General features: G+C 37.9%; 3 protein-coding genes across 3 annotated transcripts; all 3 read left to right on the forward strand.

Annotated features, from left to right (window-relative positions):
• The first annotated feature begins 2,611 nt into the window (after positions 1-2,611).
• LOC122670752 (amino acid transporter AVT1H) lies at positions 2,612-6,254 on the forward strand. The gene is made up of 3 exons (XM_043867731.1): positions 2,612-2,920; positions 3,796-4,403; positions 5,690-6,254. The coding sequence occupies exons 1-3, from the start codon at positions 2,623-2,625 to the stop codon at positions 6,227-6,229; spliced, it is 1,446 nt and encodes a 481-aa protein (XP_043723666.1). The 5' UTR covers positions 2,612-2,622; the 3' UTR covers positions 6,230-6,254.
• Positions 6,255-10,279: 4,025 nt separating this feature from the next.
• Positions 10,280-15,969, forward strand: LOC122670411 (INO80 complex subunit D). The gene is made up of 3 exons (XM_043867275.1): positions 10,280-10,967; positions 12,515-13,002; positions 15,737-15,969. Exons 1-2 carry the CDS (start codon positions 10,336-10,338, stop codon positions 12,777-12,779), a joined length of 897 nt encoding a protein of 298 aa, XP_043723210.1. The 5' UTR covers positions 10,280-10,335; the 3' UTR covers positions 12,780-13,002; positions 15,737-15,969.
• Positions 15,970-19,418: 3,449 nt separating this feature from the next.
• On the forward strand, positions 19,419-21,851 carry LOC122671737. Its single transcript, XM_043869133.1, has one exon. It carries the CDS (start codon positions 19,919-19,921, stop codon positions 21,827-21,829), a length of 1,911 nt encoding a protein of 636 aa, XP_043725068.1. The 5' UTR covers positions 19,419-19,918; the 3' UTR covers positions 21,830-21,851.
• Positions 21,852-22,513: the final 662 nt, after the last annotated feature.

Consider the following 22,513-nt stretch of genomic DNA (forward strand, 5'->3'; position numbering starts at 1 on the left):
ATGGAGACGATAAAGATCCTCCCTAATACATTGGAGCACATGTATTCTCTTAGTTTGAATCTTGAGTGTATGTGACCTCACCAATCTTCTTTATTCCATTCTCCCCACTACATAGTAAGAATGGGATTCAAGCTTACATCGAACAATCTCTTTTGAGATCTCTCACTAATAAGGAAATGTTGAAATCAACTTTAAACCGCTTCTAAGTCTACATGAGGTTAATTTCTTTTGCATCTTTCATTGGTTATATTTTCTTTGTTCCCTTTTTATTTAATTCTAGAAAGGGAAAAGACTGCTTACGCTAGCAGTATACCGTATGCTAGTATTCTATGTGTGTGTCTCTCTCTCTCTCTTTCTTTCTCCTTCTCCCTTTGAGGGGTAAGGGAGTCATTTCAAAGGGTGGAAGAGAGATACACATAGGGTGCGTATACCGTTAGCATACCTATCCCTGTCCCTTTTGAAAAATAAGCATTAATAAATCCTAAAAAAAATAAATAAATTTAATAGTTACAAAGAAACTTGTTAGGTATAACTAAATACCACTTAAGAGTGGACCAGTGGTTTATCCTAGCAATGGAGGTTCACAATCCAAACCTGCTCAGATCAACTCTAGTTTTAGATAGACACTTGTCATCACTTTGTAGATGGGATTATGGAAAATCCATCCTCCCATCAGTTATAGACAAATATTGAGCTTTAATTTTAGGTCTATTTGGCAGTAAATTAAAAAAGTCATTCAGAACAGGTGGCATGATTTTAATGCATGGTATCGGATTGGGTATCAGTCACTTGCAAAATTGATATGATATCGATACAGTATCAGGATGGATCAGTTGTATTAGCCAAATTTGCTCCTAAATCCTGATTTCTCTTTTTAAAAAAAACAGAAATTTTCACTGTTTTACCCCTTGTTCGTTCAGTGTGATCATCAATACGGTATTAACATAGTATCAGGATCAGTGGTCGGTAACATTGATATATATACGATACCGGTACCTCAAACCCTGCCAGATGGAGGGACTTGCAAGCCCAAACTGTCATGAAAATAATGGAAAACCGAACGTACTCATCAATGTCAATGTCACAGTACAAATGCTTCCTAATTAACAAAGGTAGAAGATAGATGCTACCCTTTCCCAAACTTGAACATGTTATGAAAAAGGTGGTGGGCATCTTAAGATATTTCATCTGTTTCTGTGAGAAAACACTATCTCTTGTTTTAAGGATAACATTACATGTGCTTCAGTTTGTCTCTTGGTTCAGTCAAAAATGGCTGGACAAAGTTTTCTCCACTCATGGAGAAATAAGAATCTCTTCATCATTGGTGATCGATTTGATCTTATGATTGGACTCAGGTCATTGTAAACTCTCATACTCTATTGTATAGGGTCGAAAACACCCCTCCCTTATCTAATTAGATAAAATCGATGACAATGAGGTGATTCTTTTCTATCATTAAAAATTAGAAGAGGCCCATCAGGATAAATATCATTGTTTATGTTGCATTAGGCAGTCAAGAATTTTTTTTTTAAATAAGTAAATTATATTTTAAGAAAAATAGAAAAAAAATTAAATATGCAAAAAAAATAGGTAGCCACCTAGAATCCCTTTAAAAGAGGCTTAAAAAGGGAAATGGGAGACCCCTAACAAAAAGGGGATAGGCCCCGCATCAACAAAATACCAAAAACAAGGAAGATATGATTGATTTAATGCACCTATATATATATATCCTTACCTAGTAATGTAGTTTTTCTTTGTCATCAAAAAAAAAAAACTTGATAGAGTAGGTAAGTGGTTTAGAGAGATGGGGAAAAGGCATTTTGAAATTTGGAAGCTGTTTTAAAATGTAATACGCATTTTATTCATCATATGCAAAATTATCGTAGTTTTTTTTTTAATGAAAGTGTAATCACACAAACCACACACCAATCCCAAAAGGTTAACCAACTTTTAGGACAGTAGAATGACGGATATACACAACATCGATTTGGATCCTCTACTGCCAAGCTGCCCGGCAGGACCCTACTGCCAAGACAATGACCGCCTTACCCCCACTCGGACAAGGCGCTCGGGCAGGGGTAAGGTGATAATTTACTACCTTGCTGTGTCTTGGCAATAGAGTCCTAGCTACCGGGCAGCTCGACAGTAGAGGATCAGAGTCCTACACAACACACACCACACTCACACACTCACACACTCGATGTGAGACTAAACCCACACACCCCTTATTGCAAAATTACCATAGTTGGTAAGTAAGAGTTAGTAAAGAGGAAATAAAATATGAGAAGAATAGAAAAGAGAACACGTGTACGTGAAGCCAACTTCTTCAATTATGCAACCAAATGGATATTTTTGGACGTGACCTCACATTTATCTTTACATTACAACACAAACCCACTTTTGCAATTTGCCCACCTCCTCCCCAATTTGCTGGAACAAATTAAGCTTCTCCTTTCACACGTTTCTCTCTCTTTCTCACGTATGCAGTCCTATAAATGTACATAGAATATTAAAATCAGATTCTTACCCTCCATAATCTTATAAATATATCAGAAACCTCTTCAATTCCTTGTGGAAAGTGAGCTTTCTAGTGAATCTCTTCAAGGAGTGAATTGAAGAAAAATGTTGGGAGGTAAGTTGAAGGCATTCTGGAGATTATTACGTCTGGAATTAGAACCACCACCTCACCGGAATCAAGTTGCGAATGAGTCGGTGAACGCCGCGAAATTTCCGCTCTCATGGACTACTTGTAATGTTTGTGTGGAAGAGAATAAAGTCTGCAAGTGTGATTCTATAGATGTAGTCGTCGATGAAGAACTGAAGAAAGAAGTTAATGGTGATATGGATGATGGGAAGCGCCATGTGAAGGCTAATAGCTCTTTTACTCATGCTGTCATTAACATGGTTGGAATGCTAATAGGTAAAAGATTATTCATACTCTTTCCTTTCTTAATATCTTCCTTTAAAATTACTCATAGTTTCTTAATTGGACCGGTTTTGGTTCGGTTTCATCGGTTTCAGTGTGAGAATGAGTTAGTCCAAAACATGATCTAATAAAATTGCATCAGTTTCGGTTTGGTTTTGGTTTTGGTTCTTTATCGGTTTGCTATCAGTTCCGTTTCAATTTGGGTTCATTTATCATGTAAATATATTCATAAGTATTTGTGTTTTTTTTTTTTATGAATTTTGGACTGGTATCGAGTTATATTGGTTTGGGTTTGATTTCAGTCTGGTTTTCTAAGATCGGTTCAGTGTCTTATCAGTTTTGGTGCAGTCCGATTTGGGTTTGGTGTCTCAAAACCCCAATCCAAAACATGATTCAATAATCTCATATTTGTTTCGGTTTGATTCGTTTTCATCGGTTTCAGTGTGAGAATAAGTTAGTCCAAAACATGATCTAATAAAGGTGCATCAGTTTTGGGTTGGTTTTGGTTTCTTATTGATCGGTTTGCTATCAGTTCCGTTTCAATTTGGGTTCATTTATCATGTAAATATATTAATAAGTATGGGGGAAAATGTGTTTTTTTTTTTTTTAATGAATTTTGGGCTGGTATCGAGTTATGTCGGTTTGGGTTCGATTTCAGTCTGGTTTTCTCAGATCGATTCAGTGTCCTATCAGTTTTGGTGCGGTCCAATTTGGGTTTGGTATCTCAAAACCCCAATCTGAAACATGATCCAATAATCTCATATTGGTTTCGGTTCGATTCATTTGCATCGGTTCGGGCCAAATTTTGGCTTATAATTTTCAGTAAAATTAACCATTTTTTTTTTGCAAATTTTCTGTTTAATTTACAGGGCTTGGGCAGCTCTCAACCCCCTATGCACTGGAGAATGGAGGATGGTCATCAGCAGTCCTTCTTGTAGGACTTGGAATTATTTGTGCTTACACTTCATATCTCTTAGGGAAATGTCTTGAAGAGAATTCCAAATCAAGAAACTACCAAGATATTGGCCAAAATGCATTTGGGATAAGAGGGAGAATCTTAGCTTCTACTTTCATATACTTAGAGATCTTCATGGCTTTAGTTTCCTACACCATCTCTTTAAGTGATAACTTATCTACTGTTTTCACTGGAACACAAATTTATTTGCCAGGAATTCATCTCTCTACATCTCAGCTTCTAACAATTATAGCAGTTTTAGTGGCACTTCCTAGTCTCTGGTTAAGAGATTTGTCATCTATATCTTTCTTATCTTCTGGAGGAATCTTGATGTCTCTTGTCATCTTTACAACCGTTGGATTAACTTCTGTGTTTGGTAGTGTTAAACCAAACCATAGGATACCAGTGCTTCAATTTCATAAGATTCCTGGGATTTCTGGTCTTTACATCTTCAGTTATGCTGGCCATATTGTCTTCCCAAACATCTATAAAGCCATGAAGGATCCCTCACAGTTCACTAAGGTAACTTTCTTTTTTTTTTCGTATTTGTCTACTACCCAGGTTGCAGGAACTTTCGAGGGAAACAGATCCTCTATGGCACGCTGCCCTGTCCTGCCTGTGCTGCCCAAACACAGGGGCCGTGCGCAATGACCGCCTTACCCCTACCCAAGCGCCTTGCCTGAGTGGGGGTAAGGCGGTCATTGCATATAGCCCTGTGTCCGAGCAGCAACATGCCGTCAAAGATCTGGATCCAACTTTCGAGTACTGATCAGGTCCTCATATAAGGTCGGTCTTTGGGATCCGAGCTGTACCCACATGGGATCCATTGCCCCTGTGGGCCCACAGTGGAACCCATACGAGGACCTCATTCGGGCTTGGAACCTTCCTACTATCCGGGCTAACAACCAATTAAAGAAATGGAATTATTCACTACCCCTTTGGGTTCATAAATACCCTCCTAAATTTTAGTCTTTTACAAAATAGTTTTCAAGATTTCATTTCATTGGCTGCGAGCCCCAATGGCAGGAAAGTTCCTGCAACCCGGGTAGCGCGGGTGTGTGTGTGAGAGAGAGGATTTATAATCTTGACACATACAATAAACCAGCTTATTGTCTCAATGTTTGGTAACTTCGGTCTAAAAATTGTGTGGATTCATTGGACCAATGGACTAGGGGTGTCAATCGGCTGGTCCATTTGCAGTCTGGGTTGAATCGGTTATGGTGTGGTAAGGATGAATCCGAAACCAAACCAATAAGGAAAGTTTCGGTTTGGTTTTGGGGTTCTTATCGGCTTAATTGTTATGGTGTTGGTTTTGTTTTCGACCCGGTTTGGGTTCAGTTTGGCATATATATGTATGTAAAATATAAGAAATATATATTTTTAATGAGTTTTGGTTTGGTAATAGGTTATATTGGTTTGGTTTTGGTTTCGGTCTGGATTTCCACCCGATTTCAGTTTTGGTTTCAAGTGTGCAATACCCCAGCCCAAAGCCAATCCAATAAGGATCAGTTCAACTCGGGCCAGTTTCACCGGTTCGGGCTAGATTTTGACACCCTTAAATGGACCCAATCCAGGTGAACCTTGGTGCTATTTCTGGGTTCAGTCTTAAAACCAATATTCCAATCAATAAATGGGTCATCAAGAAGGGGCCCAATAGTTAATACTCTATGGCCCAATATCCCAAATTTGGATCAATATCCCTAAAAGCCCAATTTGAACCAACAAAAAAACTTTAAAATGGATTTGAAAAATCACTAAATCTACACCTGATTAAATTGGATTAATTTATTGTTCTTTACCTTTTTCAGGTGTCAATTACAACCTTCACTCTGGTTACAACCCTCTACACAGCTTTAGCATTCATGGGTGCCAAGTTGTATGGGCCTGAAGTAAACTCACAAATCACTCTTAGCATGCCTCGACATCTCATTGTTACAAAACTTGCTCTATGGGCAACAGTGCTAACCCCCATGACTAAGTATGCACTAGAATTTGCACCTTTTGCAATACAACTTGAGCATTGGCTTCCAAACTCAATGAGTTCAAGGATGAAAATGTTCATAAGGGGTAGCTTTGGTTCATTACTCCTTGTAGTGATCTTAGTTTTAGCTCTCTTAATCCCATACTTCCAACATGTCCTTGGGTTAACTGGTTCCTTAGTTAGTATTAGTATTTGTGTCATATTTCCTTGTGCTTTCTATACCAAGATTTGTTGGTCCCATATATCAAAACCTCTTCTAGTCCTTAATGTGACCCTAATTGTAATTGCGACTTTCTTCGCAATAATCGGAACCATCTCATCATCTAAGTCGCTTTTCAAGAGCATACAAAATGGTCATTCTCATTGAGATAGAGAAATTTGAGACTTCTTGTTCTTCTTCTCCTTCTCTTGAATCGAGGTTAAGTTATCGGACGGGAAATACATGAGCAGAAGAAAAATGTATTAGTGAACATTTGTGGCAATATAAAGAAGTTGTGGGTGTTAAAGATTTGAATAATTATTGACTTTTATTGAATTGCTTATGTTGTGCTTTTGTTTTTTTTTTTGTAACTTGCATATATTATCTCTTCTGATACCACTTGTTAGCTAGGGACTTGGGTAGCTCATCTTTAAAAGTTAACCGTTAAGGAGAGGGTGTCCAAGAACCTGTAAGTCTCCATATCAGGCTACTCACATTCGATGTGGGATTAATACTTCCACCTTCCGTGTGGAACCCCAATAATATGCACTAGATGATCTTAACCACTATATATACATCATACAAAGTTTGATCGAAATCTCAGTTAGGCTTGGATGGCATGCCTATGACCGAAGAGGTGATGAAAATCCACTTTCATACCGGTTAGAGCTGTTAGGGCAGCAAAGACAGTTGGCATTCATGGTAATGCAGCTGTTGTAGCGGCCTTTCAAAGACTAGCAGCTGATCAGCTGACGCCGCTCTTGTAGCAAGCTCTGTTAGGGCAGCTCTAGTAGCTATAGTTGTGCCAGTTGGTTAATAACAACCTCCCTCTTCGGCTAACCTGACGCAACAAGCAGAGTTCACTACGTGCTAAAGCAAACGGAGGGTGGTCGTAGATCACAAACGAAGAAGTGAAGAAAACCAAAACTCGTTTAGGGGCGCACGAGGCGAGCATGCTTCAAAATGGATGCGCGCACTAGTGCGCAACAGCTTTTCAGCTTGCTGGATGCGCTAACTTGCTTTATAAAATGTTTATGAAATCCATGGAACACAAAGAAGGGCCCAAGACCAACTTAACGCGCTAGCCTAGCCCACAAATCTTCAATATAAGTTACTTTTTGGGCTAGGTTATAGCCCAACAATTCTGTCCCCACATGACAAGAAGTGTCATTTGTGAAGCCCAATTTTGAAGCCCCTTTATTAGCTAAGTAATGGGCTTCTCTATTCCAATTATAGGCTTTAACATGTTGGAGTAGTTAATAAACTTTCTATCAAATAGAAGATCTTAACTGCCAAAGAGTTAGTAGTACATCTCCATAAAAATAACTTTATTTTAGGAACTATATTTAAAATTCCAAAGCTTGGTCCAAATTTTTTGATGAGCACCGATTAGATTTGGCTAAGCCTACTAATTGGTGTGTTGGGTTTATAAGATCTCTAGATTGCTTAGTAATACATAATTTCTCAAACGACTTAATTACAGAACTAATATAAACAAGAAAACACAACCATTTAGCAGTTCATTTGTGTCACTAGTTCCTCACAATCAGTCCAAATGTCGAGTTTGTTGAAACCTAAGGCCTTGGCTTTTTGTAACCCCATGAACATTCCCCGAGCTAGTCGAGAGGGAGGTTGATTAGTAGATATGTTAATAAAATTTCTTCGGGCTGGCCCGGGTCCCAGTGGATGTTCGGATTAAAAAATAAATAAAGCTGATATGTTAAAATGGAGCAAACTCAACAATTCAACCATCAATAGCCCACATTTCCCTTCCGTAAGGACCGTACCCATTCATAAGGTTCCATTTGGTTGCAACGGAAACTAAAGAGAAAGAAAGTGAAAAATTTAAAACCCAAAAAGGAAACTTTAGGAATGATTATCCATCATGATTGTATAAACTATTTAAATTTTTTTCCTTATTTAGTAATGATGTTTTTTAGAAGTAATTTTTATTTTACTTTTGAAATCCAAGAGTTTACAATGCTTAATAAAGAGTATTTTTGTAATCAAATATGGAATAATTTGGAGTTATTAACATAAAAATGTGTGGTAATAATTACAAAAATTCCTTTTTCAGGTTTGAAATTCTCACTGCCCTTCATTTTTAATTACCCTCGGAACCAAATGGAGCCTAGAGCATCATTTTTTTGGATAAACAAAGTTTTACTGATAAGAACATGTAGTACACATGGATTTAGAGTTACGAGCTTCAGAAAACCACGTAATGGAAGTGGGCCAAATAGTTTCACATGTCAAAAATCGACCCCTCCTGACAAAGGAGTTAGTCATGTTGTTTTCCTCATTTTAAATAAAAATCAAAATAAATGATTCCAAACTAAATGCCAAATGAATTGTAATGGCTATATCTATTGGGCATTACTCATAGAGAGTATGTGTAACGTTGCAACATTTGACATGTTATTGGCCAGCTGTGCCATTATGGTTATTGTTGCTTGAATGTTGAGAAATTGAAAACTATTATGATTCATAACCAATTGAAAAAGTTTATTGCCACTAAGAACTACTTGCCGCATGTAACGAAAGTGTAACCACTCTTTACTTGTAGGGATTGATGAGCCTCATAATAATCCTTAAGTGCATGAAACAGATGAAATTATTGTACTTTATTCTCGCTAGGAGATGCTGATGAAATTAAAGACATGTAACTATTGGTCAATTGTGGAGGTTGATGAGCATTAACCATTGTAGCAGAGAGAGTGATGGTGTAACTGCTAGCCTCATTTAAATGTGTAGCCATTTACGATCATTTAATGCAAAGGTTAATTGAAGGAAACAGTCATAAGGAATTACTATAACACCATTGGCGGCTGAACCACCCTGTTGGTAACCAATATACATGACACTGACAACTAAGGTTCGGTGATGGAGTTGCAGTGGCAATAGAGGCCCAAACTCACAAGTTCTCATACCATAGTGTAGAAGCATTTTCTAAATTGAGATATAGTAACACATCATGAAATTTTATACATTTAACAATGTATTTGAAAACTCAAACTCTATCATCACCCGCCTTCATCTTAGTAACCTCCATCTCTCCTTGAGCATGCCAAGCCAAAACCACTAGAGCATTATTCCAGGCTAGTGCAGTATTGTCCTCCAATTTGTTTTCTACCACGAACTTGTCTTCGTCTTCATCTTCACTTCGATGACTTCCAATGGTCATAATGATTCACTCACAAGGAGGAGAGAAAAATATAGATAGAAAGAAAGAAAGGAAAGCGAAAATGAGCATAAAACATCATCATTATGTAAAATTCTTCAACATTGTTGAATAATAATGCCAAATTAAAACTTTCCAATGTTCTCTTGCAAAAAAAAAAAAACCTTTCCCAAATTCCATATCCTCCCAACTTATTTATTTTAATATAATTGTTGAAAATACATGTGAGGTGATTAGAATTAAGGCAAAATTCAAGTGAGGTTTGAGTTATTTATTCAAAATAAAAACATAAAATAATGTTCTCAAATATATGAGTAATGAAAATATGTGTAGGAATTGCACCCAAAAAAAATATGTGTAGGAAGATATTTTATCTAATTTGGTACAAAGAGAAGATATACTTTTGTGCATTTCATATTGATTCTATTTTTTTTTAGTGAGAAAAATATGTTTTTTCAATTTTATCATACAAGGAAATACATTCAAATCAAGAAGTTTTTCATATTTAGGGACATATAAGCAAGGGAAAAGAACTCTGTCCGAGAGTGTGCGCCGTACCAAAATACAATGGGAGAAAAAAATATTTGCCCAATCCCATGAAAGACGTAAATGACACCTCTATTGATGCTTTCACGTGCGTTTCCAGTGCCTCCCATGCTGATGCAGGGGCCACGCTCCCAGACAGAGAATGTATTCCCTATAAACAATTAGATTGGAATCCTTTACGGAGAGACGGACATAAGAATCATAAGATTCCAATCTAACCGATTCTCCATAATCCATGGCCTTTACGATGTGACTACTTTATTCTGTTCCCTAGGTGGGCTCACACGAGAACGAGATTCCACTTTTGTTTATATTTTGATTTCATTTTAATTTCTTAATTTCCCTTTTAAATATTTTTGTGTTAGCTGTCTCTCTCTCTATAGTAGTCTCTGCCTTATATAAAAAAAAAAACCAACAAAGAATACCCCTCCTGTCTCCCAAAAAAAAAAAAAAAAAAACAATAAAGAATAAATCGCCTTCTTAAACCTTTTAACCACTTCGGCTTCTTCGTCGTCTCTTTTCGGTTTCTCTCTCAATCTTTCTTGCGATGGGCTCTGCTCACAAGAACCATTCTTCTTCCATCGCAAGGCCTTATCCTTCTTTCTCAGCCAAATCCTCGAAGAAGGATCTTATCTCCTCTCAACTATTTGAACCGATCGGAAATCCAAGCACTAGTAGTGATACAGAAGACAAAAACCCTAACATAAACCCAACCCTTCGCTCTCCTATAGACTCAGACATGGCGGCCAATACATCTCTCACCATTGACGGTGCCGAGGAAGATTCGTTTCTCTGTGACTCTAAGTTCCTCACTCGCGAAGAAGTTATTCGTCGTCGGTCTCGTCGTGTGAAGCAACTTTCGAGGTTTTACAAGGATCATTATTGGGCTTTAATGGAGGAACTTAGGGTTAAGTATAGGGATTATTATTGGAAATATGGGAAGAGTCCTTTTAAGGAAGAAGAGGCGAAGGAGAATGGTGGAGGTGGTGTGGAAGGGAGTGGAGAGAACAATAGGTCTAGTTTGGGGATCATAGAGAATAACATTGATGGGAAGTATAATAGGTGTGCTTTTGCGGGGTGCAAGGCGAAGGCTATGGCGCTCACCAACTATTGTCATCCCCATATCCTCTCTGATAACAAACAGAAGCTTTACAAAGCATGTACATATGTTGTCAAAAGGTATCTTTTCAATCTTCTCATTGGTTCTAAATATATATGGATGTGATTATGTCTTGTACTTGATTTTTGGGGTTTTTAGTAGATTTTTGTTTTTTGGAGTTGCGGCCACTGTTTTTTACTAATTTCTTTTGGAATATTGTTATGTTTGTTTTAATGCGTGGAAGTAAAAGTTGAACTTGAACTGCTAATGGATGAGAGAATATTTTTCCTTCATTTTATTTGAAGTAAAAATTATAGTTTATTTCATATTACTGTATTTAGAATTTTAGATACTGAAATCTTTTCTGTTTTAGTCTGATTTTGTTGTTACTGTAGTGCGCATTATTAGGTCCATCTGCATTGAGTTTTGGTTTTAGTTTTGATAAGTAACTGTTTTTCCTTATTTCCTGTAGTGTGGTGTTCTTCTTTATTTGTTGTTCAATCTTCTGAACCTTCTTTTACCAGGTTAGTGACGTAATGATAGTTAGTGCCAGAGTTGCTATCGGGTTTTAATTTAAGGAGAATAAAAATTAAAGAAAACAAAAGAAGAGGCAAAGAGAAATTGTTGATGATGTTGGGCCATTTGATCCTTGAGTTGTCTATCATGTTTTATGCAGATTTTGGTACATTTTACAAGTGATAGGTGCAAATGGTTGAATAAATTCCTTAGATGTTGCAAACCAGTTGATCTGAAAAATCAATGCCCGTAATGCTTTATTCAGTATTGAAAAGTACAACTACCTCTTATGCTAACAAAGATCAGCTAAAGAGTAGAGGAATAGATAGAAATAAACAAGCAACACTAAGCATTGAAGTATCAGAAGATGAACCCCCTAAAAAGAGGAAGTTATGAATGGTGACATTAATTCTAATGATCATTCCAATTAAGATAGCAGTCGGGTACCAATGCAGTTAGTAACTATGATATTGGGTAGCCTCTAAAATGAGCATCTATTTGAATGTTTTGATTCATTTGGCTGCTTAGAGGGTGGACCTCGGCGCAACAGTAAGGTTCCTCCATTGCGACCTAGTGGTCTTGGGTTTGAGTCAGGAAACAGCCTCTCCGCAAAGCGGGGGTTAAGGCTGTGGACATTATGACCCTCCCCAGACCCCGCAGTGGCAGGAGCTGCATGCACTGGGTACGCCCCCCCCCCCTTTTTAACTGTTTATCAATTATCAATTCTAAAATGGTACGTTCTGTCTTTGAATTTTCTCCAATAACAAACCTGATGAACCGAATCACTAATCACCTGATGATTTTAGTTAATTAATTGTTTGGAGAGAGAGAGTGTGTGTGAATGCTTATTGCGCCAGCTACAAATGTTATGAATGGTGACATTATTTCAAATGATCATTCCAATTAAGCTAGCAGTTGGGCAGCAATGCAGTTAATAACTATGATATGCCTCTAAATTGAGGGTCTATTCGAGTGTTTTATTTCATTTGACTGCTTATCAATTCCAAAATGGTAGGATTCTGTCTTTAAATTGTCTCCAATAACAAACCTGATGAACCAAATAACTAATGACCATATGATTTTTTGCTGATTAATTGTTTCTTGTTTTTAGTTCACAAACTGGACCTGTTCTTTGTGGAAAGCCGACTCTAAGATCTACTGTGCCTGTTCTTTGCACTATCCATTTTGAAAAGGCTCAAAAACATTTAACAAGGGCCTTGAAGAAGGCAGGTCTTAATGTCTCCTCTCCAAGCTCACTAGCTCCCAAGTTCCATCCTATAATTGCTGAATCTGTACGCCAAATTCAAGCCAAAAGAAGAGCAGCGCGAAGGGCAAATGTTGATAATCATGTTGCTAAGGAGGAAAATGCTAGTTAACCCTTCCATTATTGTCTACAGATTTGCTCTGCTCTGGATTCTATATGAATGATGGTCAAAGTACATTGACACCAAAGCCGAAGAATGAAAAATCTCTATGATTCATTGTCGCAAGGCAAAGTATTAAGTGAGCAGTGGATATTGTCTTTCGGGGGCAAGAATTCTTGCCTATCTAAGATACCTCTTCTAAACAGGCAGGCGGTAATAAGCTTTCTTGCCTAGGGTAATTTTCTTTTGCCTCGTATTAATGTCAAATTGAAACCGTATCTTATGTTTTTTCTATTTTACTTGTCTTGTTTGTTAAAATGTATCCATATATATATATATATATATATATATATATGGGAAGTGGTTCTCTGTTCAGGTGCACAGTCTCCGACAGCGCTCCCTGTGTCTATCTCTCTCCTCCCCATAACAAGGGGCAGAAATGTCTTCACATAGGGAGGAGAGAGAAAGACACATGGGAGCTATGGCTTAGGCCACACTCCTGGACAGAGTTCTTTTTCCCATTTATATATAAAATACAATATATAATAAAATAAAATATTCAAGTCAAGAATCTGAAAACCATCTAAAAGATTTCTGTATGCTATTTAGTGTAGTATTGAATGGTGATAGGAACTATAGAAGCTCAAAGTAATTAAAGGTATTAAATGAACCAAATTACATTTTAGAATTGTAAAAGTTTTAAAATTAGAGAAACCAAGAAATGTTTTTAGCCATATGATACTGCTGGAATGTCTCTGCTTTTAGATCAAGCTTTCTTTGTGGATGCTCTTTTAATTATCATATCAATAATCTTATGTTGCTGATATTGTTTCTTGCATCGCTTTTTTCCCCCTGGATTGGGGGGGGGATTGGTATTGAAAATTCAAGTCATGCCACATATTATGAACAATTCTAACATTATGACATGCATTTAGGAGCTTTGCTTGGTTTATAATATCTCCCCTATTAAACAAATTACATGTTGGCTGCTTTCCTAATTGCATTCGGTATTGGGTAGAGAAAAAACTGTAACTTTTCTTGGAAAATGTGCACAAAGAGTCACATTCAATGTCTTTTTATTATTAAAATAGAAAATAGAAAATACTTTTCAATTTGATTTTTGATCAATGGATATGCACCTTTGATTTGAATATACTGTATTATTTTATCTTTAGAGAGCAAATTCTTGCTGTTAATAAATCTGTAGTTATCATTTCTCCACTCTCCAACAAAAAGTACATAAATTTATGTTCTAGGCTAACTAAACACCCCTCTTTCTAGAAAACTCGTCATATTAAGATAATAAGATTGGTCATTCCCCCCCCCCCCCCCTTTGGGTTCCTTTTTTTGTTAAGTGATTGTGAGATTTCATTATGGCCACGAAAATATACAGTGTATCACCATAAGATATGCAAAAGGTACAAAGCAATTAGGCAAAAAACTCCCTTATCTCTCAACTCTTCAACTCTTAAAGTAGTATGTGGCTCCATGTACAAAGATCTCTCCCTACCCCCCCCCCCCCTTTTCTGCCCTTAAGAATCGAGTAAGGAATTGGTTGTCCTAAGGTTTACAGTGGAAAACACAGGCTTGCTTGTCTTACCAAGTGACGGAACCTACCCAAGACTGACACATCTGAAGATATCTGCCTTGTAACTAAAGCTGAATCATCCTCCACAATATGGTACGTGACTGTTGTGCTGCATGGATAGCTAGACCTTGGGAAATTGCTTTGATCTCTAAAATAAGCGACACCAATTCATCTAAAATATTCCATCAGCACATGCTCTTGATGATATAAAAAACACCTCCCCTGATACCTGAAGCCCCTTGATTTTCCATGCTGCTGCCAAGCTGTAGTCCAACCATACAAAATGGTCTCCATCTATACTGAATCTGGTACATATATGGCTAGCCTTTGGAATTGGGGTCTCCAGTTTTAATAATTTGTTCCAATGGTAAATTGAAAGGAACTTTGGTTGGGGTTTTTATGGAAGACACAACTCCCTATTTCATTTGCAATAATGTGCCACATTTCAGAGAAATTTTGTCATTTTTCAGCTGTACTCTGTTTAGTGCAAAGTAAAAGTGATGATTTAAACATTTGATATAGCCATAGTATGTGGCTTAAGAGATTTGTCTAATGTATCAGTTCTTTAGAAAGAGCATTCATTTGTATGCTAGGTACAATGTGTAAAGAATTCCCTTGGTATGGAGTAGATGACATAGCTTCCTAGCAAATCCAACGTCAATCTGCTAATTATTGAACCACTGTGTTGGAGTTTGTCATTTGTTCTTATGGATTCTCAACAAATATGATACTGAATGGTACAAATATTGTAGCCGAACCCCCCCCCCCACTCCCTAGTGATATAAGCTTGGATGAGTTTATCAATATGTTGTATCATTATGTTTTGTTCCTGTTCTCATTATAATAATCATGATGCAGCAGTGACTGGACTTTTTGGCTTATACTTCTATGACTTCAAAGGGAAAAATGAAAATGGGTGTGTTATTTTTTCTAGTGTTTGGTTGGTTTTGTTTTCGTCTAAAATTTTTTTCAGTGTCTGACCATTTAACCCAAGCAGCAACTGGATTAAGGTATGGTTAGGACTGGGTAGACTGATAAAACCAATTGATGAATTGTGTCCAACTTTTGGATTGTCAAAACCAAGGTCATGTACTAGTTGTTACCTTGTAGGTTAAGCTATGGTTAGGACTGGGTAGACTGATAAACCTTTCATTAGGGTTATCTTCTTAATGAATCATCACTTTTTAGTTTCTGTAATTCATCCATGGCTCCTTATTGTTCAGTAGATACCTTATTTGTACAAAGGATGACTGTTAAGCTGCTGCGCCTTTTTAATCTCCTTGTTTATGTAAAGATTAAATGATTTATATTTGCGATTAGTTTGTAGCAGCAACCAGCTCAGCTCTTATTTAACAATCTAATTTCTGAATTATCATGTCAGGTGGAAGAAAGTCAGATCACAGGTGAGGTTATCTAGGGAATGGCGGAGTAGTCAATGGTGGTTTTTAACCTCGCTGACCCAAATCGCTACTTCTGAAGCCGTAGTTACTCTGAACGGAGTGGCTGGAAATTTGCAATATTAATCTGGTGCAAAGTGAATCTAGGGAAACCTTGATAGTGGTGATGCTCACTTGGATTTTTTTTTTCTTTCTTTCTGACATCATGCAGTAAACATTGTATAGCATTGGTTCTAACTCGTGTATATTAGTCTTTGCTTGTATGAAACCATTATTTGAATTTATTTTTTTCTTTAGGAGCTTAATTTGGTTGTGTTCTTTCATGGTTTAGAAGAAAGATGGAAGTAAGAGGAAAGAAGCACAGCCCAACAAATCGTGAGCATCTTAGCTGAATGGGGTTTGCTAAATGGAATAGGTTCTATCCGAAGTCATACTTGATTCAAAGTCTATACTAAGATATGTTCTGCCTCACAATTTCTCGTATGGTTTTATTTCTAATTTTCTACAATAGAGGGAAGAGGTAAGAGGTAAAATAAAAAACAATATTTATCTAACATAAATTTCACAATATCTTTAATCTAATTAAAGATATTGTTAGAAGTATATACTAGTAAACATCATTTACTCCCCGAAAGTGTAGACATTTGTCATTAATCTAATTAATCACAAATCAATCCTTCTACCAAACAATATTGGATAGTGAATTATAGGGCATATAATTTAATTATTGCCAAAATATAGTTCACTATGCCTATATCGAGACTCTGTGATTGTGATCAGACCAAAAAATATTCTGAATTCATTTTTCAAATAATAATATAAATAAATTTATATAAGATAAAATAATCTTAGGGAGAAAGTTCTCTGTCCGGGAGTGTGGCTTGTGCCAACACTCCCATTAGTCTATCTCTCTCCTCTCCATATGAAAAGACACATTTGCCCCCTTGTTTTGAGGAGGAGAGAGATAGACACATGGGAGTGCTGGCGTAGGTCACACTCCCAGACAGAGAACTACTTCCCATAATTTTACTAACAGTTTATAAAACACAACACTAAATCCAGATTTTTGTCAGATCATACACAAACTCTCTTCCCTTGATATTCTCCAATTTAGGGAAGCGAGTTACATGTTGAGCATCTCTTTCCTTCACGATACGACACCATGAATCCAGTACATCGATATATAGTCTGAGGTACATCAACCATTGGTGTGCCAAAAATCGTGATGCGTTACCATAATGCCAACGATCTCTTAGGTCAAAGGGCTAAGCGAATTCTTCAAAGTAAGAATCTTGTTCCTCAACCATTGTTAGTAACACATGCGAGATTCTCACGTGATTCACTTCAATACATATACCATATGTGTACTCACGTATGTGTCCTTTGAATCACCATTCTTAGAAGTACAATATGTGACAATTGTCTAAATACGGCGTCCAACCCTATCCCTAGTTGAGATCATTTTAGGTAACAACCTAAGGTCAATCATATCCCGTTAAATAAGTATATATTATGCATCAAAATAATTAAATCAATTAATTAATTAAAAATCCAGATTTGATGGACACATAATTCCTACACAAAAAGCAAATTATAGTATTAGAATGTTATATAAAAAAAAAACAGAATGAACAAAGGTTCTTGTCTCATATTTTCAAAGATCCCTTACAAAATTGAGTAAGTTGATGCTTATATATCAATAAAGGCCATATGTTCTCGTGTCGGCGGTGCAGGCTGGCCCAGACACATGGGGTGGGCAAAATGATCACCTCGCCCTCTTGAATGGTAGGCCCATGTGTTTGGATGCAGGCTGTGCTACGGCACAGAGAACAATTGCCCATCAATAAATCTTAGATTTACATAGTTTTAGCTCAAGATTTTTATAAGCCTGAGCAAAACAAACCCTTCCCTATAAAAGTCTCACGGTCTTAGCTTGTTTCTTGGCTAAATGATTGAAAATGAAGAATTAAAATGAAAGTTGACTTAATTTTAGGTCATTTTCATATAAGGTTGATTTTGACTATGTTGAATTGGTTGATTCACACTTCAGTTGGCATCAAATCCAGCTATTCAAACTTTTCTATTTGGAAATAAATATTTGGGAGAGGATTCTTTGAGCAAGCGGCATGAGAGTACATCAATAAGGTGTACGGAATGCTTTCATACATTGGAGGGCAACAAGGTCATTTCATGAAGACAAAGAAAGAGAGAAGTGCTACCGTACCCTCTCCTAATTTTGCTGATTCACTCATGTCAATGCTAATTTTTAAAAGGGTTTTTGGCCCCTGCATGTGTGGGGGTCAATGAAAGCGCATGCGTTGGCATTAGGGGATAGGATTTCCACCTTTCATGGGGACGGGATGATCATTTCACCCCCTCTATGTTTAGGTGTGGGCAGTACACTCCCCCACAGGGAACTTCTCCTTTTTAAAGGATCAGGATCATCTCTAGGGAACAGGGAACGCCCAGGGCACTATCAGCTATTGGGCTGTGCTGCACACATCCCTAGGCATGCGGTGAGATGTGTGCGGTACAACTCAACCGCTGGATGCCCCCTGGCAGCACCCTGGGCGCACGCCTCCCTGGAGATGAGATAAATTCCTTTTTAAAACCACAACTCCTCTTTTCAGTTTCTTAAAGTTTTGCTTTTTGTGGTGTCAATAATCAATATGGTTTTAAGTAATGAAGCAAGTTTTCCTCCAACAGTGGATGAACCATCCTCTATGGGTGGTAGGGTTTTAGTAATCAGTATCGGGATTGGTATCGGATTAACCCATATTGAACGATTTTACCCCTAAATTTCAATAAAAAATAATTTTATTTATAATTTTACCCTTGGCCAGTACCTCTGGATCGGAATCATCTCGATCAAGAATCGATATTAGTCTCGATCAATCCAATACCAATTCCTCAAACCATAATGGGTGGAGCCGTGGAGGAAAACTTTCTCATTAAGTAACTATGCTGTAATTAGATTGACATAATAGCTCTTATAGAGCCACGTTTCAAATCCTGACGGTTTAGGGGTGAAAAAGATTTTTTTTTTCTTTCACGCGAGCGTCTGGGGAGAGTCTAAACTCTAAAGGTTGGGATCATATCGATCAGTGCCGATCCCAATTCCCAATTCAAAAGAGTCGGTTGGGTCAGTCATGGCCAACCCAATCCGGTTCGACTGATTACGATTTTTGAAACGTTGCTCCTGACTCTTCTGGACGGAAACGACTTGTATCAGGCGTCTGGGTTCCAGGGTTCTACTGTTTTTTCCCCTTTCTTTTTGAGGGTTCTACTTCTTCAGCAGGGGGAATTTTGGTTTCCCCCCCTTCTTAGTTTCTTTACATTTCTCTGAAGAAGATTATATTATGTCTGATTCCTTCTGAAGAGAGCCCTTTGATCAGAGAATCACAAATTGATTCTGACCGTTCCAAGGTAAGAGAAAATCTCCAATTTATCTACACCTATCATTTTCTATCATGGTTCTTTGAATCTGAATGGGCTTCTCTGGGTTTACTGCTAGGCTTTGAAATCGGATGAACGAGTGCTAAAGTTTTTTTTTTGTTGAAAAAGTTGGCTTTCTTTATTATTATTATTAACCCTTATTTTTTTGGTGAATAAAAATTGGCTCTCTTTATTGTTTGTGGATTGAGGGGAATTGGGATTGCAGAAAATTTCTTGATTTCTTTTGTGGTTTGGAAACTGGGTTTTGGTGGAATCGAACTAAATCATTTCTGGAAGTGTGTGATCGAGGAATTTGGGTGGAATTGGCTGAACGAGATCATACGATACTTTTGCGGAAAAGTTTAGCCTTTTCGATTTGTTCGTGGACTAAGAGGAATTCGTATTGCAGAGAACTGAATTGTTGATTTTTTTTGGGATTCGGAAACTGGGTTTTGGTGGATGAATAAGTCTTGCTTTGTTTGTGTGTGTGGTCGTGGAATAAGTTCCTGTTGAAATTTGGGTATTAGTTCGTTCGTCATTTTCTTTCTGGAAAGGCTTTTGTTGATTTGATGAGGTTGTAACTGAGTTGGGATTGCTTTTGATTCGGGGGTTAGGAGTTGGGAAGGGAATTGATATCATAAAGGCTTTTGTTTACAGGTTATTGTGTAAGGCTTCTTGGTTTATATTGGATTCGTTGATGTAGCATTGGACCTGTATCTGATGTTAGTCTCATGGGATCTACGTGGCTCTCGCGTCTGCGAAGTCTCTGGCCATTTTCCTTGCAAAAGCTGGATGATTTGAAAGTATCAGATGAATTGGTTTGTCGACTTTCTCTGCCTGAGCAGACGAAACAATTTGTGTTTGCTATTCGTGTGCCTGAAACGCAGTCTGTGATTTATATCCTTGCCTCACAGAACTTATCTGAAAGATCAGCTGCGGATGCAGAGTGTCTTATTAAGGAAATTCGGCCTGACGTTGTCATTGTTCAGGTTCCTCCATCTGCTCTACTTGAGATTCAGGATGAGGAAAGTATTTTGAAGAACGATTTGGAAAACACTGTACCCACTTCTGCCTTTGGGGTCCTCAAGGATTGTTTTGTTAATAAGACTAACAAAGAAAAGTATGAAAATCTGGCCAGTGGTGTGGTTCTGAGGGAGATTTTTGGGATTGGTTTTCATGGACATTTCTTGGCTGCCAAAAAGGCTGCAAATGAGGTTGGATCCTCTGTTTTATTGCTGGAATCTCCTCATGTGAATGGTTGTGGGGAATCAACTGGTGAAGTGGAAGTTGGAAACAAGTTTCAAGCTCTAGCTCTGCAGCCCAGCAACTTGGTTCCTCAAAGAGCGGGTTCTTTGGTTTCCTCTAGTTCAAACAGATTCCGTCTCACTGATGATCTTCAATTACAGATTCTGAAATGCTTAGTTTCAGCTCCATATCTTTCAACCTCAGGTGCGGCCACCTCTAGTTCTGTTTCAGAGGCAAGGTTTGGTGATTGTCAGCCCTTGTCCAATTACCAGGCACCCACTTTTGCCCAATCTATTTATTCATTACTGACTGATCTACATGATATCTTCGCTGATCTCCCATTACTTGGGAGGGCTTTGGCTCATGCACAAAAAATGCTTTTTGATGTGGAGCAAGGAAAAACTGTCGACATGAAGCTTCTTTGTGAAATTCACAACTTCCGAGTTGCAGTCGAGGGGTTGAGGATTGGTCTTAACAGTTTTGGTCGGTGCCCCACTAAAAAGATGGGGAACAATAACAAAGATCAAATTGAGTTTGCAGAGCTTTCTGCAGAGGAGAAGTCTGATGTTCTCTATGCCCAAGCACTCCGAAGCCAGGCTAAGAAATTTAGATCTGTTGTGGCCATAGTTGACGCAAAGATGTTAGCTGGGCTTAGGCAACACTGGAATACTTCTGTGCCTCAGGATGTTGAGGATTTAGTTGAACAGCTCTTTACAGAACATGAATGTGACGAGGAAATGTCTACTGCTGGAAATATGGAAAGAAGGAGGCTACTAGCAGACAAACCAGTCGTGGCAGTTGGTGCCGGAGCAACAGCGGTTTTGGGAGCTTCATCTCTCTCCAAAGTTGTCCCTGCCTCGACGTTTGTGAAGTTGGTTACCTACAAAGTGCCTGTCTCACTTAAACTCCTTTTAGCCCAGTCCCAGAAGGCAGTTGGAGTTGCTTTCGGCAAAACCGTTGGCTCATCAAAAATAGTACTCCCTGGATTGGCAACTTCTGGGGCCAAGACCTCCTCTGCGATGAAGGCAGCTGCCTCTGCAGAGAAAATCCATGCAGTGACCCACAGTCTTATAGCATCTGCTGAGCGAACCAGCTTTTCCGCGATGAGGACTGCATTCTATGAAATAATGAGGAAGCGAAGAGTCCAACCAGTTCAGGCGATGCCATGGGCCACGTTTATGTGTAGTGTTGCCACATGCACTGGGTTGCTTATGTATGGAGATGGGATTGAATTTGCTGTAGAGTCTCTTCCAGTGGCCCCATCAATTGCCAATTTGGGTCGTGGACTCCAAAGTCTGCACCAGGCATCTGAGGCAGTCAGGCAATCAAATAGCTCTAAGATTCAGGAGGCCATTCGTTCCTTGATGTACAGCTCGACAATAAGGAAACTTCAGTAAAGTTTTAGGATTTGAGGATGAACTTCTGGGTAGATATAATTGATGATATTCATAAACAGATCAGAATTCAGAAATAACTTCTTGTGTATAGAACAGGTCTGAAGAATATAAAATCTGTGACACGGTTTTTTTGTATGGTGGCATTGATCTTATAGTTTGATATTTTGATTGAAGCTTCTGTGTGTCCTTTACCAGAATTTCTGATGCTTATATTACTAACGGAAGGATCTCAAGATGCTCCTATGTGCTCCTTCCTTGTTTTTCTCTTCACTGGTTGTTTCCTTTCCCATTCTTATATTTTACATGAATTCAAGACCAGATGTATACAAGGAAGTAAATTGTCTCTCTCAAAGAGTGGTCCCCTTCTTGTCTCTCAAACTCTTGAGCCTCTCTTAGCTTTGACCTGAAAAGAAGATAATTAGCAGTGGATGGCAAAAAACCTAAAGAGGAGAGTTACCTCTCAACTTAAACATAGCTGACATGGGTATTACCTCTTTCTAGTGTAGATATTCAACATGAGAACTGTCTTTGTTAATTTGAAATAAGTGAAACATTAATCTTAAAATCTTACTGTGCACCATCTTTATTTTCTGCTTAGACCATGGTTTTCAAGGACCATTGGATTGTCGGCTATTGTGTCCAATATATATTTTCGGAGAAAGTTGAAAATATGAAGGATACTCC

This window comes from Telopea speciosissima, chromosome 8 (assembly GCF_018873765.1).
Source record: "Telopea speciosissima isolate NSW1024214 ecotype Mountain lineage chromosome 8, Tspe_v1, whole genome shotgun sequence".
In the NCBI taxonomy this organism is placed as follows: domain Eukaryota; kingdom Viridiplantae; phylum Streptophyta; class Magnoliopsida; order Proteales; family Proteaceae; genus Telopea; species Telopea speciosissima.

What these genes read in the sequence shown, in the direction of transcription:
- LOC122670411 (XM_043867275.1), top strand. Translation starts at nt 10,336, where the DNA reads ATGGGCTCTGCTCACAAGAACCATTCTTCTTCCATCGCAAGGCCTTAT. An exon ending in TGTACATATGTTGTCAAAAG is followed by an intron (nt 10,968 to 12,514) that starts GTATCTTTTCAA and finishes TCTTGTTTTTAG; the next exon opens with TTCACAAACTGGACCTGTTC.
- LOC122671737 (XM_043869133.1), top strand. Translation starts at nt 19,919, where the DNA reads ATGGGATCTACGTGGCTCTCGCGTCTGCGAAGTCTCTGGCCATTTTCC.
- LOC122670752 (XM_043867731.1), top strand. Translation starts at nt 2,623, where the DNA reads ATGTTGGGAGGTAAGTTGAAGGCATTCTGGAGATTATTACGTCTGGAA. An exon ending in CATGGTTGGAATGCTAATAG is followed by an intron (nt 2,921 to 3,795) that starts GTAAAAGATTAT and finishes TTTAATTTACAG; the next exon opens with GGCTTGGGCAGCTCTCAACC. An exon ending in ATCCCTCACAGTTCACTAAG is followed by an intron (nt 4,404 to 5,689) that starts GTAACTTTCTTT and finishes TACCTTTTTCAG; the next exon opens with GTGTCAATTACAACCTTCAC.